Source organism: Acinonyx jubatus, chromosome A3 (assembly GCF_027475565.1).
Source record: "Acinonyx jubatus isolate Ajub_Pintada_27869175 chromosome A3, VMU_Ajub_asm_v1.0, whole genome shotgun sequence".
In the NCBI taxonomy this organism is placed as follows: domain Eukaryota; kingdom Metazoa; phylum Chordata; class Mammalia; order Carnivora; family Felidae; genus Acinonyx; species Acinonyx jubatus.
In genome coordinates this window covers 53,198,491-53,215,804 of record NC_069388.1, presented here as the reverse complement: position 1 = coordinate 53,215,804, position 17,314 = coordinate 53,198,491, and the positions used below count along the sequence as shown (strand labels likewise).

The window sequence follows — 17,314 nt, the reverse complement described above, 5'->3', positions numbered from 1 at the left end:
ACCACCCATGCCCTCCTGAAAATCTCCTGTCGTGCCCGGATGGCATAGGAATCACCACAGTGCCTTCAGGGGCCGGGGCTATTTCCGAACACTCTTCTCACCCAGGGGTGAGAGCCCGATGACAGTTTATCTTCACACAAGGGGCAGAAATGAATGCCTCCACACAAGAGCATAATATTCTAGGCTGTGAGCTTGGTCTCTACTTAATTCATGCTAATTATCACAGTCTTTCAAGCCCAAGCACCTCTGGGAGGCTCAGTACACATGAGCCACCAAGACTAGGAGAAAGCCGAAGCCGGGTGTTTCTAACAGGAAGATAGTATCTTTGGGAAGGGGTTCTAGGTACTGCACAGGCTCATGTAAAAACCTGGTAAGTATATATTTTTCCAATACCATGACCATCCCTCAAGAAAGCAAAAACAACATGTAAAAGACTATAGGCCCCATCTTCTGGATTATTTACAAGGCTTCTTTTTTGCCAAGACTATTCCAGAAAACTTCTGATGTGGTTGCTTTAAAAAGTCTTAATTTTGGGGATGCCTGAGTGGCTCAGTCGCTTAAGTATCCAACTCATGATTTTGGCTCAGCTCATGATCTCATAGTTCATAAGTTTGAGCCCTGCATTGGGCTCTACGCTGACGGCATGGAGCCTGCTTGGGATTCTGTCTCCCTCCCTCTCTGTCTCTCCCCTGCTTGTTCTCTATCTCTCTCAAAATAAATAAAAAATTTAAAAAGTCTCAATTTTTTTTTAAAAGAAGATACTTCTGCAACACTATTATCAAAATCTCAATAGTGATTTTTGCAGATACAGAAAAAAAAAACATTCTGAAATTCATATGGAATTTCAAGGAACACTGACTAGCCAAAACAATTTTGAAAAAGAGGAACAAAATTGGAAGACTTACATTTCCTGATTTCAAAACAGTACAGAACTACACTAATCAAAGCAGTGTGTTACTGGCATAAAGACAGATGTATACACCAATGGAATAGAATACAAAGTCTAGAAATAAAGCCTTGTATACATAGTTCAGTGATCTTTGCTAAGAATACCAAGTCACTCAATGAAGAAAGGACAGTCTCTAACTGTCAGTTGGGAAAACTGAGTATCTACATGCAAAAGAATAAAATTTTATTCTTATCTTACACTATGTACAAAAGACCTAAATGTAACACCTAAAACAATAAAACTCTTAGAAGAAAACAGGGAGAAAGCTTCATGACATCATGGCAAAGATTTCTTGGATAGGACACAAAAAGCAAAGGCAACAGAAGCAAAAACAGAAAAATAGGAGTACATCAAACTTAAAAACTTTTCTGACAGAATCAAAGGACACAATTAACAGTAAAAAGGCAAACTATACAATGGAAGAAAATATTTACAAGCCATATATATGAAAAGGTGTTAATATCCAGAATATATAAAGAACTCTTAAAAATCAACAGAATCAAATAACTCAAAAAATGGCAAGGCACTTGTATGCCCAAAAATGATATACAAATGGCCAACAAGCATATGATAAGAGGTTCAACATCATTAATCATCACAGAAATGTAAATCAAAACTACAATGAGGTATCATTTCACACCCATTAGGATGGCTACTATTTAAAAAAAAACAAAACAAAACCAAAACAACAAGTGTTGTTGAGGATGTGGAGAGAATGGAACCCTTGTACACTTTGGCGGTGACAGAAAATGGTGCAGCCACTATGAAAACAGTGTGATGATTCCTCAAAGTCTTAAACACAGAAGTAATGTAAGAACAGGAATCCCACTTCTGGGTATACGCTCAAAAGAATTGAAAGCAGGGTCTCGAAGAGAAATTTATAAACCCATGCTCATAGCAGCACTCTTCACAATGGCCCCCAGTAGATGCAACCTAAGTATCCATAGATAGATGAACAGATAAACAGAATATAGTGTTAGCGTGCATGTGCACACACACACACACACACACACACACTGAAATATTATTCAACCTTAAAATTGAAAAAAATCCTGTCACATACTTACAACATAGATGTACTTTGAGTCGTCAAACTCAGAGATGCAAGGTAGAACAGTGATTACCAGGAGGAGCGTTACTGTTCAGTGGGTCCAGAGTTGCAGTTTTGCAGGTGAAAAAGTTCTGGAGAGCTGTCCTAACATAATATGTTTAACACTACAGACTGGTACACTTGAAATCAATGGTTCATATGGTAAAAAACAAAGTAAGATACTGATGAGCCGTAAAAGCAGATGAAGAGAGTATTAGTGGAAAAAGGGTATAACTTACTAAAGCTGAAGTCAAAATGAATAGTTTTTTGTGTACATATGTGTTCTCTTCCCTTTCTCTACTCTGGGAATATAAGAGCTAAAAATAAGGCTCATGAGCCACTGCCAGTCATTCAAGATTCTCAGTCAATCCTTGCTATGTATCTGTCACCCAGTGAAGCTTTCGAGTCAAAGATGCCTAGACCCCTGGCATCCAGGGGCAGACGTCTCAGGCAGGGAGACTCTGGACCTTTATAGACACAGATACTTTTAAAGCCACATTTGAAGACTACTAATTTAAAAGTAGAACCCACACTTTTGAAAGACCAATCTTTCTTTAAGAAAACACAAAACCTTTGAAAATGATTTATAGTCTGTTAATATGCAAGTTTGTTAGGAGTGTCTATCGAAATACGAGGAAAATCCTAGGATTGCTTTCTGACCCTCCCCCCTCCCCCAAGTTACTCGGAGTTGATAAATAGCTGAAAATAAGAAGCAAACAAAGATTTTACTGTGAGACCTGTAAGTTAACAAGACATGTCTCACAAAATGCCATCATTTTAAGGCAGTTTAGTCCTTTCCAGCTTACAGACAGGACCGGTAACAGCAGTCTGTTCGTGCTCACCTGCTTCAAAGCTCAAGAACACAGGTGTATGTAGCTGACCACTAACTCCACATTCAGGTACAGCATTTCCAATTATTTTTTTATTTTTTAGTTTATTTATTTATTTTGAGAGAGAGGGGGAGAGAGAGTGCAAACATGAGCAGGGGAGGGCAGGGAAAGAGGAAGAGAGAGAGAATCCCAAGCACGCTCTGCTCTCTCAGTGTAAAGCCTGGCACAGGGCTTATTCCCATGAACCACGAGATCATAACCAGAACCAAAAATCAAGAGTCAGGACACTTAACCGACTGAGCCGCCCAGAAGTCCTTGCATTTTCTCTTTATAAAACATCTCATCACACCCCACTGCCTCTCTCGGGGCAGAAGCAGGCCAGATCCACAAGGCAGTAAATCTGGCCAAACCTTCAGAGCTGAGTGCCACCCCAAAGAGCCTACTCGCGCGTGCCTGAACTGAGCTTGCGACCTCCGGATTTCTGCTCATGCAGGTGCAGCTGCCACATGCTCCCCAAAGACCGTGCAAATCGAGGGTACGGGTTGTGATCTCACAGAAGACATCATTCAGCACTGCTTTTACTCTTGAGGTGACAACCTATGCAGCGAAGAAAGGAAGGTCTCCAAAGCATCAAAGACCGCGGGAGAAAAGGGTGCCCTGAGAGCCCATCCCTTGTGAGTCTGACATCAAATAAAAGGTGCAAGCATTTCTAATCCGCTCCATCTCCTTTGCATATGCAGGATCCATACTTTCTCCTGCAAGGCTCAATTCAGATGTCAGTTTGTGTGGGGAGCCTTCTTGCGGGCCCTGGTCACAGATATCACTCTTACCACCGGCTGCCTGTGCCACTGGTTAATTACTGCGTTCTGCCTTGTCAAGTGCTTCCTACACATCCTGTTCACCAGATGAAAAGCTCACTGAGCACACGAAGCAATCCTTTTTCCTCCTTAGATCTCCACACAGCTTTGCTCTCTACAGCAGGGGGGCCGCCCTTGTTACCTATGAGCACACATGAAGGAAGATTCCTGGGCAGACCTAATGCATCAGAATGGCTAGACAGGCCTAGGAATCTGCCACGGAAAATAAATTCCCCTACATGGCGCCTTGGCCGGGGCCAATTTGGGAACGGTGCTCACTAAAAGTTAGCTGAGTGAAGAGACGAGCCATAGACTGGGGCCTTTTCATCCAAAAGACTATTCCATCTGCTAGCTCAGCCTCAGTGCAGCCTCTGTTACGCCTTGGAAAGGCTAGTAAGGTATGCCCTATAAAAACTATGTCACGACGCCTAAGTAGCAACACTGATGCACTGAAGAAGAACCTGAAATCCTATGAAAATTATTTCCAACAGCCCCTCCTTCCCATGAGAACGTGTTCTGCCTATAGCATTAATGACAGTAACTCTGGTTCCGGTCCTAAAAAGGACCACATGATGGAGGCTGTTGACTAATTATCCGGGTAAGGAATTATGAAGAGGAGAGTGGGGGGGGGGGGGGGGACTTTAGAACACGCATAACATAAATAATTGGAATGAGAGGTGCTATGAAAGTACTAAGTAATATTAATAATAACAGAACAGTAAAGTTAACCCTCACATCCCAGAGGGGGAGAAAAGCCCTCAAAAAAATGTCAACTGCCTTATCAAAAAGTACACCAAAAATGAGCGTGGCATTCAAAAATCTAAGTTCAGGGGAGGGAGAGGAAGAAACAAGTAGAAAGGCATGCCCTCTCATTTGCTGGAGCTGTGCCTCTGGGCTTGACCACCACGTGACCGTCCTGCGACCCTGTCACGTTTTCCAGGGCCATGTGCTGTAATCATGGAGAGAAAAATAGGAGCCTGAGAAATGAGCCCTAAAAGATTAGCTCAAATTAATGATCAAGGAAGGGAAACAGTAAAGCAAGCCAGTATTTTCCTTTTTCACAGAATTTCCTTAAATAGGTCCAAAACAGTATGCCTGCCAAAACACAGGACATTATTTTCATGCTGGGAAGAGGATGGGCCAGGGGAGGGTATGGCGGAGGCTCGTTCGGCCCCACCATGGATTCTGAAAATAATACTGCAACTACACGCACCACAAACGAACGTTTTATATGTTTTCAAGATGAATTTCACTGTGCCTGCAGTCCACGCAGATGATATATAAATATAGAAGGAATAAGGTGTAGAAATTGAATGACTCCAGAGAAACCCCAAATTGCTCAGGTTCCATGAAAAAAAAAACGAGTGTGCTCTCCTACCAAAGGGGAAATCCACATAAAAGCCTACTGAATGTTTACATCTCCTGGTGATTTATTTATTATTTATTTATTTTTTTTTGGCACAACTTCCCAGCATAGCCCAGTCCAACCGCCTCCCTGTGCCAGAGCCACACCTTACTTAACTGGTAAGGAGTTGCACCCTGCAGCTTTGGAAAAACTACAAAATAAAACAAAAGGTTGATTCTTGCTGTGAACTTGTGGGATTATTTAGCATACAGCAGAACCCCATCGTAAAGATACTCCTTACACGTTTTCTTTCCCTGCAGTCCAGGCTGGAGCCCTGCCACAAATACTACACAAGGCGTCCCTCTCTGCAACATGGAACAACGCGAGGCCTAACCCTTGTCCCCCAACACCAGTATTTACGATGGAAAACAGGATTTAAGAAGATACATAACGTTTCAGTGTAAAGACCAAATTTCTCTTGGCACAAAGAACTCAAACAGTGGGATTTTGCCTTCATTTCATATCAAATAATATTGACTTAATACGAAGGGAAGACTGTGTATGCCAGAGGTCTGGCTCAGCCCCAGGACCCAAAGTTATGGTCAGTGCTGCTGCCTGTCAATTTCCTGCAGCTGGCAGCCACCCGCACCTCCCCTGGAATCTCCTCCAAGTGCCAGGGGGTCACTGTGAAAACACCATGGTGAGAAAGCACCTATGATGCCAGAGATTCACTGCAGGATTTCCCCATGGCTCCAAGCTGAACAAAGCGGGGGATCTCGGATCTGCAGCCTCTACATTTTATGTTTACATTTGCAACAAACACTGAAAGAGAGAAAAAATTTTCTAAATTATAATTCAACAAAAATATTCTAATCAGAACAGCACTCCTCAAACACCTACGTCAACATGGACCCAGTGTCCTTGGCAAACACAGTTTCCATCACCTTTCTTGAACAATTCTGGGGGATCTGGGTGTGACAGTCCAGCCTCTCCTCCTGTCTTCCCTGTCTTGGTGCCCACCTCTCCTGGCCCTGCACAGGATCTCCACACCTGGGTACAAGGTGGGTAATAGGGTTCCACGCACTGGTTCCCTCACCTGCACATGAGGATAATAAATGCCTACCTCACCCGTATGTTGAAAGAATGAAATCTGTTAATTATACACAGTGATTAGAATAGTGCCTGGAACACAGTGAGTATTCATTAAGTGTTTGCAATTGTTATTTTCTGCTTTCATTGTTCTGGACCTCTTACTCACAGGTACTGCATGTTCCAGGACCGGGCTTCCCATGACGCAATGGACGTCTCTGTCGTTTTCTGTCCTCTACAGAAATGTTGGTTTCAAGGTTGCTGCTTGTACAGATGGCGGACAAGTAAACTGGAACAGCTTTTGGGAGGGGCCCAGGCTATATACATCAGGAGCCTGGACATGAGTCTAAGACAATGACAACAGTGACTTCGATGTGTATACAGGGCGGCTTTCTCAAGCAAGGTTCATAATGGCCCCATACTTGCAAACTTGCAGACACCCGAGACAACACCAATAAAACTACGTGAAATTCGCATGATGGGGAAGTGCTAATAAAATAACCTCCTGAACACACAGCTTAGTCTAGCCTGCCGCACACATGCTTAGAACGCTTACATTAGCCCACAGCTGGGCAAAGCCTACTTTGTAAAGAGCGTTGAATATTTCCTGTACCTTGTCGAATACCGTACTGAAAGCAAAAGCAGAGAGTGGTTGTCAGTGTACCAGTTGCTGACTCTCGTTATCAGTGGCTGACTAGGAGCTGTGGCCACTGCCACTGCCCGGCATCACAAGAGGACAGGACTGCATGTCCTCAGCCTGGGAAAAGATCCAGATTAAAACTCTGAAGCATGGTTTCCACTGGATGTGTACTGTTGACCACACCATCGTAGAGATGGAAAATCATTAAGTCGACCATCATTAAATCGGGGACCGTCTATACCTCCATCCTCCTTCAGCAGTGTCTGCTCCATTCTGAAAACCTTCCGGGGGTCAGTGCTCGGTTTCCTATGTGTCTTTAATCCTTGCCTGAACGGTCACAACGTTCTTTCTCTAGACATCCTCCCTTCTCACTGAGCCCATCCGTGGCCAACATCCGCCCAGCAGGCCTCCAGGCTGGAACAAGGGGGCTGTCCCAACGCTGCACCTCATTTTCACCATCTCCATGGCCTGGCATCTCCCTCGGAAAACCCAAACACAACCTGCTACCCACCAACTCTCGCTTCTCCGAAACTTCCCCATGTCCTAAATAGATGGCTGGAAGAAGAATTAACTTTGCTCCTTCCAGAGCTCAATACAGATTCACCTTCTGCAACTTAAATGGTAACATCTGGTAAAATCCAGAGTTCTTTTAAAGCAATATAAAACCAGATCAAGTTATTTCAGTGAGTATTACAATTCCTTCCAAAGAAGCTCTATCTCTTCTCTACAGTGCAGCCCAGACAATGCAGAGGCCTCTAACATAACCCCTGTGACAACAGCACCTCTGGTCTAAGTCAGTTTTACGGTTAATGACCACATAGCGGTCCCCAGATTCCGCGGTACCCCATTCCCAGCCCTGATGTGCATACCCCGCGTGTGTAGCAATCACTTTCTTCCTTCCCAATTCCACCACCACAATCTGAGTCCAGATGACAGTTACTTTCCCACAACAGTTACATGGCTAATGCCCCGGCTTCTGAAACATAATGGTTATACTTTGAAAATAACAAGAGGAGGAAAGCTGTGCCGAAGGGAAACTAATGAAGCTCCGCTAGGACACTGCCAAATTAAGTGACACCCCTGTGTGACACCCATTATAGTCCAAAATTTTGCCAGCTCCAGAGAAACAAACCAAAACAAATCCCATGTAATACTTTTGGAAGCTGAAGAGTGTTACTGCTATGGTGTAAATTTCAGATCAACTGGAATTTCTTTTATTAGGAAAAAGGTATGAAAAAATAGTTACGTATTAAATGCTGGGTGTACATACTTTGTAATACACTCTACCGCGCAAAGGAGGAGAATAATTTATGACATCAACAGGACATATTAACTCGTTCATCACTGCTAAAGGAACAGCGTACATTGGGGCACCTGGGTGGCTCAGTCAGTTAAGCATCCAACTCTTGGTTTTGGCTCAGGTCACGATTTCATGATCTCTCTTGGTTTCCTGAGTTCAAGCCCCCAATCAGGCTCTGCGTTGCCAGCTTGGGATTCTCTCCCTCACTTTCTGCCCCTCTCTCACTAGTGCTATCTCTGTCTCTCTCAAAATAAATAAATAAATTAAAAAAAAAAAACAACATCTGCATACATACTATACCAATGGTAACACCACTTCAGGTGAGTACAGGCTGTGAAATTCAATCTGAGGAAAATCTAAAGAGAAGTCTAAGTGAACTATAGCAGGTACTAGAAGCACGAGGCAATGATGGGGCACTCAAGGGTCCCCTAACTTATGCCCTCCTTTGTGTGAATGCAACACCGAGGAAAGGAGGCAAATCAAACTAAGTTCATCCGGTTAAATTCATGCTGTATCTGATTTAAGGCGGGGAAGGATTATTCCCTCTGAAACACACAACCGCACCCACACGCAGGACTGAACAGTGCCCATCTTCCCATAAGGGGCTTGGATTCAGGTGGGCACTGTGGGGGTAGAAGCAGTGAGATGGGGTGATCGGGGCAGGGGTGGGCAGACTGTCACGGGCATGGAAGACTCACGCTAAAGCTGGAGAAAGTGAAACACGGGCTTGGACTACGGAGGTGGAGAAACGTCTTCTGTTCTGCCACACTGGTGCCACTCCCACTGCCAGCAAAGGACAGAAAATGTCAACCCTTCTCGTGAGCCCACGTCGTGAGTTCACGCGTGTGTTCTCCACACAGAGTCTACTTCCAGAAGCAGAAGTGGCCTCGAATAGTTTTGGTGTCAAAGCCCAGAGGCAAAGCAAGTAATTTACTTACCAACATACCATTTTTACTAAGTTTTGGTTTCTCCGTAGTACTCAAATTATGTAATCCGTAGTTACACTTCACAAATGTTTACTCGCATGTGCAAAAAGGGAAAAGTAATAATAATAATAATAATAATAGCAGCTACTATTTGGGGAGCACTTACTGTGGGCCAGACCTTGTGCCAAGCCCTGTGGTTTTCTACTGATGCCCTAACAGGCTTAGAGGCTACAAAAATATCCATTTATCATCTACTGGGTCTGCAGGTCAGAAGCCAGGCACTGCGTGGCTCAGCTGGTTCTCTGCTCTGCCCTCACAGGCTGAAATCAGGGTATCAGCAGGGAGGGCTGCATTCCTGCCATCAGAGGGTGATTCAAGGTGTTGGCAAAACTCAGTTCCACGAGGCTGCAGCACTGAGGGCCCCATCTCCCTGATGGCTGTCGACTGGGAGCTCCCAGAGACTGCCCGTGGGCCCTGGCTCACAACGGCCGCTTTCGAAGCCAGAAGCGGTGGGTCAAGTCCTCCTCATACCTCGAATCTTCCGGATTTCTCTACTGCCTGTCTCTCTGAGGCATCCTTCTACCAGATCTCCCCAGCTGGCTTCTCCGCCTGCTGCTGCTGCTGCTTTTAAGAACTCGTGTGATTATGTGGGTCCACCCACATAATCCCAGGTAATCTCACTATTTTACAGCCAGCTGATTCATGGCCTCAATGCCAAGAGCAGGGCCTTTCACTGCAGCGTGTTGACTCCTGCACTTGGCAATTCTGCCTATCACATGCATGACCTCAGTTAACCCTCAGAGCACACCCATGATCAAGTCCAGGGGGAAAGTCAGCCAATTTATCTGTTACCTAAATCATCTGGTTCGCTTTACAAATTATAGCCTAACCCCCAAATAATCCCAGATAGATTAAATAATTAAATGTTTAAAAAGAAACAAAAATATCACACAAACCAAAAACGCCATGGCTAAATATTTCTCTATTCTTGGGACTCTTATAAGCATAAAATAAATAGAATAGCAAAGAGGAAAATAAACAGATGAGCCTAGAATTACAAAAATTAAAGGCAAAAGCCAGATCTGGGAAGAAGGGCAGGTGTTAAGTATATACCAGATGATTAACATCCCTATTATGAACTCACATAATAAACAAACATTTTTTAAAAAAGCAAAATAAACTGTTTAGATTTCTTTTCTGAATTAACATGTTAGAAAATCTAACTTTTTTTTCTTCTGTCACCAGGAAGTCGTGGGTTTTCTACCAAATTAGCAAACCATCTTGTTAGCAGTTTTGGAAGCTAATGCTGAACGTCACTCATGCGTTAGTGACACAGACCCCAACAAACAATGAAGGAAACGGATCAGCATTTGGCGTAATTCATAGTTGAACACTTGATTAAGGAAATAAAGTTCAGACAAAGACAGTTATAAGGAAATCCTGGAGAACTTTAAGGGCAGGAGTGAATAAAGCACGGTGTCCCCATACAATGATACTGCACAGCAATTACACTGGCTCTCCAAGATACTTTGCATTATGCAGACACGGGAAAATGTCCCCGACATGGTAATACTGAAAAGTAGAACGCTACACTACCCGCAGGAGGAGGAGGAGGGGCGGGTGACGAATGAGCTTCGGAGCCTGAAGCCCAAGGCTGAATTCTGGCTCTACCACTAATAGCCCTATGGCTTTGGGCAGGCCACGACCCGGTTCTGGTTTTCCATAAATAATCAAAACGGGACGACACCATTTACCTCTCAGGGCTCCGGTCGGATTTAAATGAGAATTAACAGCAGGTCTGCTGATTCTAGGAGGACTGCTAGCCAAGCACCTGCTGGGGGTTCTCTTCAGTACACCTCAGACAATCTTGAGAAATGTCTACCGGAGGCCCCCCATATCAGCCTCCTGTGGCCGTTGTCGTAACTGAAGTACCACGCACCAGGTGAACCGAAACACCAGAAATTTCTTTTCCCACAGATCTAGAAAACAAGGTGTTGGCAAGGCCACACTTCCCCCAAAGGTTCTAGGAGAGAATCCCTCCTTGCCTTTGAGGTGGTCCTCAGCCTGGGGCTGCATGGCTCCAATCTCTGCCTTGGTCTTCATGGACCTGCTCTTCTCCCCATGCGTCTGTGTCTTGTCCATTCTGTCTCCTATAAAGGCACTTGCCATTTTCCAATGGCACTTCCACACGTATATTTCCATATGGCCCACCCGGGTAATCCAGGCCGAGCTCATCTTGAGATCCTTAACTTGATCATGTCACCAAACATCCTTCCCCGACATAAGACCACACTCACAGGTTCCAGGGGTTAAGCCATACGTTTGGGGGGATCCATCCGGCCCACTGCCCCGCAAAGTTTGTGGAGTGGCAAAGTCAGATGTGGAATTTCACTACTATTGCCACATTCCACACCAGCTGGTGCCCCGCATGAAGCTACAAGTACTGTCACACGAGTGACAGCCACCGGACCTGCCATGCAGTGGGGAGGACTGTGCACTACACAAGCCCTCCTTGAAAGGGCCGCTATACCCAAAGCCAGGGGTGCTCGGAACGGCGAAGTCAAATATCCACGCTGCCGTAACTGTTCTCTCATCGCGGAAACTAGGATAGTGCCTTGTACCTGGTGAGACTACTTCAGAAAGAAGGCAGAGCCCAAACTCACTGTGGCCAGGCCGGTTGGCTGCTCTGGGGAGCAGCCCCACCACGCTCACCGCGCTGTTGACGTGCGCTTTCGCTCACCTTCGATGTAGAGTGGCTCCACCACGTCGTGGTTAATCAGCTCGAAGTTCTCATGGCCGATCCAGTGCTCCACATTCCTCTTCCTGCCAGTGAAGAAGTTGTCCACCACAGTCACCTCGTGGCCATCCATCATGAGCTTGTCCGTGAGGTGGGAGCCCACGAACCCCGCTCCTCCGGTTATCTGCACCAGGACGGGGTGCCCAAGGTCCCCAGAGAAAGCACAAGAGGACACGGTGACAACCAGCTTCAAGGGGATATGCCTTTGGTGCAGCCACAACTTAAAACTTGGGAGGAGAGCAAGGAAAGAGGACACTAATGGTTTCAGGGCAGCGTCCTCTCTCTTCCTCCAGAACGAGTCGTCCTACTACTGTCGATTTCTAAGCAGCCTAAAAACTTAAGCTACCAGTTTTTAGGTAAATATCAGTACAGAAAAGCAGCTACAAGTTTCCAAATGTCCCCTCTGACAGAGAATTTCACATTAAAAGGTTCTTATTTTATGCTGATGGGACAATGAACATCACTTGTGTAATTCTAACACTCCTGCAGAATTTCAGAATGTTTTAAAAAGTGATTAGAACATGCAGAGATTTGGTGAGCTACCAAATGATATGTTTTTTTTGTGTGTGTGTTTATTTATTTTGAGAGAGAGAGTGAGGAGAGGGGCACAGAGAGAGGGAGGGAGAGAGAGAATCCCAAGCAGGGTCTGCACTGTCAGCACAGAGCCCAACACGGGGCTTGATTTCACGAACCATGAGATCATGACCTGAGCTAAAATCAAGAGTTATCAGATGCTTAACTGACTGAGCCACCCAGGCACCTCTGTGGCTTTTAAACTGGACACAAAAAACTCATTAAAAAAAAAACTATTATCTTCCCAACTGCTTATGAGAACAAATGAATAAGCAATAGCTACTGTCTTCAGACCTAAACCCTAAGTGATTGAGGTCCACTGTTTGGTCAATGTCTGAGAGGGAGCACAAACACTGCGTGGGGTCCACCAACGGGCCTACAGGGACACGATGCAGCTGTGGGGGGCAGGGGGCCAGCAATGCCATCCTGCCAAAACCGGAAGAGGCAATTGTGATTGAAAAACACAGCTTGAGGTCATAGATACTTTATTCAAATTCAATGGTGTAAGTGGATGAGCCAGATAGAGCATGTACTGTATTTTGAGGAAAGAGTAGAAAGAACAAACTCAGAAAGCAGACTCGTGAAGTCAAACTATCTTCTCTGCCCTGTTCTGTTCTCCGCCCTGCCTTCTCTGTTCCCAACTGAAAGAATTAACAGAAGGAAAAAACCCACCAATTCTCTCACTGAAAAAAGCACAAAAGCCCCCAGGCCTATGGTTTTAAACCATTTAGTTTGCAACAAAGCCCTCTGTGATCGGACACGTAATTCCCATGTTGACCACGGGTGAGGACAAAGCTGCCTGGGGTGAAGAAGGTAGATTTGGGAGACGGTGCAGGGGAGAAATGCCAGCCACCAGCACCAACCAGACATTTACACTTGCTCTGATGAAAATCACAGACACAGCTGACCCTTGAACAACTAGGGTGTGAAGTGCACGGGTCCACTTGCATACAGATTTGTTTGATAAATACAGTACAGTACTATGAGTGTATTTTCTCTTCCTTATGATGTTCTTAATAACATTATGTTTTCCCTAATTTAAGAACAAAATACATAATACACATAACACGCAGGATAAGTGTTAATCGACTGTTTATGTTATGGAAAGGCGTCCAGTCAACAGCAAGCAAAAGGAGTCAAAAGTCACATGTGGATTTTCGACAGCCTGTGGGGGTGTCGGGGGTGGATGGTCGGCCCCTCTCGGCCCTGAGTTGCTCAAGGGTCAGCTGTATGATGGTTGAGAATGTGGATGGTTGAAAAATCCTGATGCTGAATAGCTTTCAATCAGTTGCGTTAATTTAAAAAAAAAAAAAAAATTATGTTTATTTACTTTTGAGAGAGAGAGAGAGAGAGACAGAGCACAAGCAGGGGAGGGGCAGAGAGAGAGGGAGACACAGAATCCGAAACAGGCTCCAGGCTCTGAGCTGTCAGCACAGAGCCCAATGTGGGACTCAAACCCATGGACTGCAAGATCCTGACCTGAGCCGAAGTTGGACATTTCACTGACTGAGCCACCCAGCCGCCCCACAGCTGCATTCATTCTTAGTGGAGAGCACCACTTCCTAAATCCTTTCTGCTTCTGAGGTAAGAAACAAACACCCAGAGGAACTGAATTTCTGACCAAGGTCCCCAGGTCATCAGTAATGACAGAATAAGCCCAGCCTTCCTAATTTCATATTCTTTCCACTACCTGTAGATTTGTCTGGTTCATGTTTTATCTTCAGCACCCCTGTATTTCACCTGTATACCTGAACAATGATTTGAAAAGAGAATTTTGGGGAAAGATAACTAAATTCCAAATCTCACTCACTATATGTGCTTAACTCAGGGGATGAAAATCCATTTTATTTTGCCTTCATTTCATTGCATTTTCCCAAGCTTCCCACTTAAGTTCATAAATCAGAAAAATTACATCTTTTTAAAAAGAAATTTAACCTCTTTTAATGTAACTCTATATCCATACACAAATGTTTCTTAAACTAAGACGTTCTGTACCATGCTAACTTTACCTCCGCACCTAAAATGACCTAGCGACGACTCAGCTAAGCAGAAATGCGCTGTACTAAATTATACACAATTGCCTCCAACATTTTACTAGTTTTAGTGGTGACATAAAATTGCTGGAAGCACCTTAGCCCTCCTTAAAATGCATTTGAACAGTTTTTTCTTGAATTCCTTTCTATAGAAAATACTTAAAGATTTATGTAACATAGCTGGCTCTCCCTAATCAATTTCAGTCCATTAGGCAAGCATTTCAAACAGAAACAAGACTGGCAGAGGCCCATCACTTACAAGCTTCCTCAGGAAAACTAACTACCAAACCCGGGCCTACCCTCCCAATAACTAGGAGGTAACATCGAAGAAGACAGTAGGAAGAAAGGACAGGAGACCTCTTATGCTGAAATTGACTGTGCTCCACGCAGCTTTGCAGGGCTCTGCAGTTAGCAGCTCATCTCCACTGCTTGTACTTCTGCTCTGGTGGGAGCTCACAGGCAGTGAAAAGTGGTCCTGTTCAAGGGTGGCATTCAAACTCATGCTGCTCAGTAAGTCAGCAAGAAGAATGCCTTTCTGAACAAACCTCTTCTCTGTGCTAAGGCTTCAACCATCACTGAAAAGGCTTTGGGTTTTAGCAACAACATGGCACCAGATGACTCTGAAATGTGGCTTAACCTATGAGCCAGCAGATGAGTGAAGAACACTCAGTCCATTTATTGTGGCTACATGTAAAGTGGCTCTCGGCATCAGCAGGGAGATCATCTCACGTGGAAATAATAATAACCCTTGCAAGGCTGTGCAGGGTTCATATACTAGTGTATGGTAATAAACATTCTGATCGCTCTGTCATGTGATAGCAGAGAGATCAGAAAAATTAACTCTTCTCTGCTGCTGAAGACATGGATGTATTTCTCAAGTCATGCTTAAATGCCTACACGTTTTTGATACGATAGAAATAACCCAAAAAGATGGGTGTACAAGTATAATAGACTTTAGAGTCTGCTCAGGGTGAGATGTATGTAAACCATCTAAAAAGGCACGAGGTCTTCTATAACTTCCAGAAGAGAAAGGCGATTATGTGGTATAAGTAGTTTAACAATGATTTAGGAGTATTACTTGGCTGTTTGGGACAAGTAGTCCTATAGCCTAAACAACGGGTAAAAGAACAGAAAAGCTTGTGCACCAACCACTTATATATCAAGGTCACAGATAAAGCATTTCCTACAGAATGGCACTGTGAGGTGCTCCACAGACCTGTCCCTCAGCAAAACCCTAACTGGGGAGGATCAATTTAAAAACCTAACCAGTTAAAAGTCTTTGGAAATTGTCCTAAGGGTATACATACAGCAGATGAAGAAACACTTATTCAAGAAAATCTACAAAAATTCAGTAAGAACAGTGAGAATCTGTGACACTTGAGCCATGGACCACTCCCTCCTTCCACCCTACACGCCCAGAGTTCAGAGTGGGTGAGTGTTAGATGTGGCCAAAACAACAGAGCTGGCAAAGGATCATGGTATCTCACCTGGAAGGGCAGGGCTCAGGCCTTTCTGATTCCCTCCAGCTGTGAGCTGCACAGGCTAAATTCCTAAGGTGTGAGCCAAGTGGTTAAGACCTTCCTCCTCCAGCTCCCACTCACAGGGCAGAAGCTCTACCTACCCCAGGCAGGGCAGGCGGTGAACGCATGAATAATGGGACCATGGTCACCCTTGCCCAAGCTCAGTCAAGGAGTGGATTCCATGTCCAGAGAGGCCAGGCGAGAAGACCACGGGTACTGCTCCTGCCTGCCCCCTGCTTGTAAGCAAGAATGTCACTCCCTCCTCCAGTTCCACAGCAGTGACTCAGAGATTTTTCCCCTGGGGACAGAGGCAGTCACTAAAAACACAGAGCTCCAAAGCTCCCACAGAGGTATAAACCAAGTTTGAAAGACAACGTGGGAAAGTTCAGGCATAAAGGTGATCTCAAACATAATGAATGGAGATTTGAAGTGGTAAGCAACAGAAAGGAGCCTGGTAGCTCTCTGGGAACAACAAGCTTGAGCACAGGCTGGCCAGTTTAGTACAGAGAACCAGGGAAAGACACACCTAAGAGCCCTCCTGGGCTTAACAATCGGCCTATAAATCTACCTCTGCAAAGGGGCCAGAATTTAACTGGATCCGACTGAGGAAAGATTTATAACACAAAGCACTGATTAAAGCATAGTTTGCTCAACTAGAGATTACTGGAGCCTAAAAGTTGGTGTTGATACCACACAAGGCAGACAGCTTAACAGAGAAATCAAGCTAAAAGATGGTCACCAAGAGCCCTGCTAGAACCACTGCCATCCCAGGGTGACTGTGTCCATCCCCAAGCCTGCAGCCTCTGAGCAGTGACCGTCAGAGCTTCACCCTCCAGGGAACGCACGTCACTGAAAGAGACCAGCCAAGATACTCAACAGATAAACAAACAGGCAAAAATGAAACAAGGCTTAGGGAAAGGGGAGAACAGTATCCAGAGTTGCTACAATATACTACCTAAAATACCCAGGTTTCTACAGAAAATGTTGAGACTGGCAAAGAAACAGGAATGTGTGACCCGGACACAGGGAACACCACCAGGCCCATCCGTGCGCGGGCCCAGCTACCACGTTTACCAGAGTCTTCAAATCAGCCATTATAAATAAGTTCACAGAATGGGAGGAAACCATGCTTTAAGAAGTAAATAAGGACTAAAAAGGGAAAAATTATAAAATAGAAACAAATGGAAATTTGGGGGTTGACAAATATAGGAAAATTCACTAGAGAGATTCAACAACTGACTGGATCTGGCAGAAGAAAGAATCAGCAAACCTGAAGATACATCAAGAGAGTTTATGCAACCTGAAGGGCAGAGAGAAAAACGAAAGTAAAGTGAATAGCCTCATCCCAGTCTGAGACGCCAATAA

The 17,314-nt window shown here is 44.7% G+C and overlaps 1 protein-coding gene across 3 annotated transcripts in view; it reads right to left on the bottom strand.

Annotated features, from left to right (window-relative positions):
• Positions 1-17,314, bottom strand: part of UXS1 (UDP-glucuronate decarboxylase 1) — a 95,797-nt gene that overhangs the window by 35,996 nt on the left and 42,487 nt on the right. For all 3 annotated transcript variants that reach the window (XM_027069391.2, XM_027069392.2, XM_053200362.1), the window contains one exon: positions 11,767-11,947. In XM_027069391.2, coding sequence (XP_026925192.1) covers positions 11,767-11,947 — 181 coding nt within the window. The remainder of the gene's footprint in view (positions 1-11,766; positions 11,948-17,314) is intronic.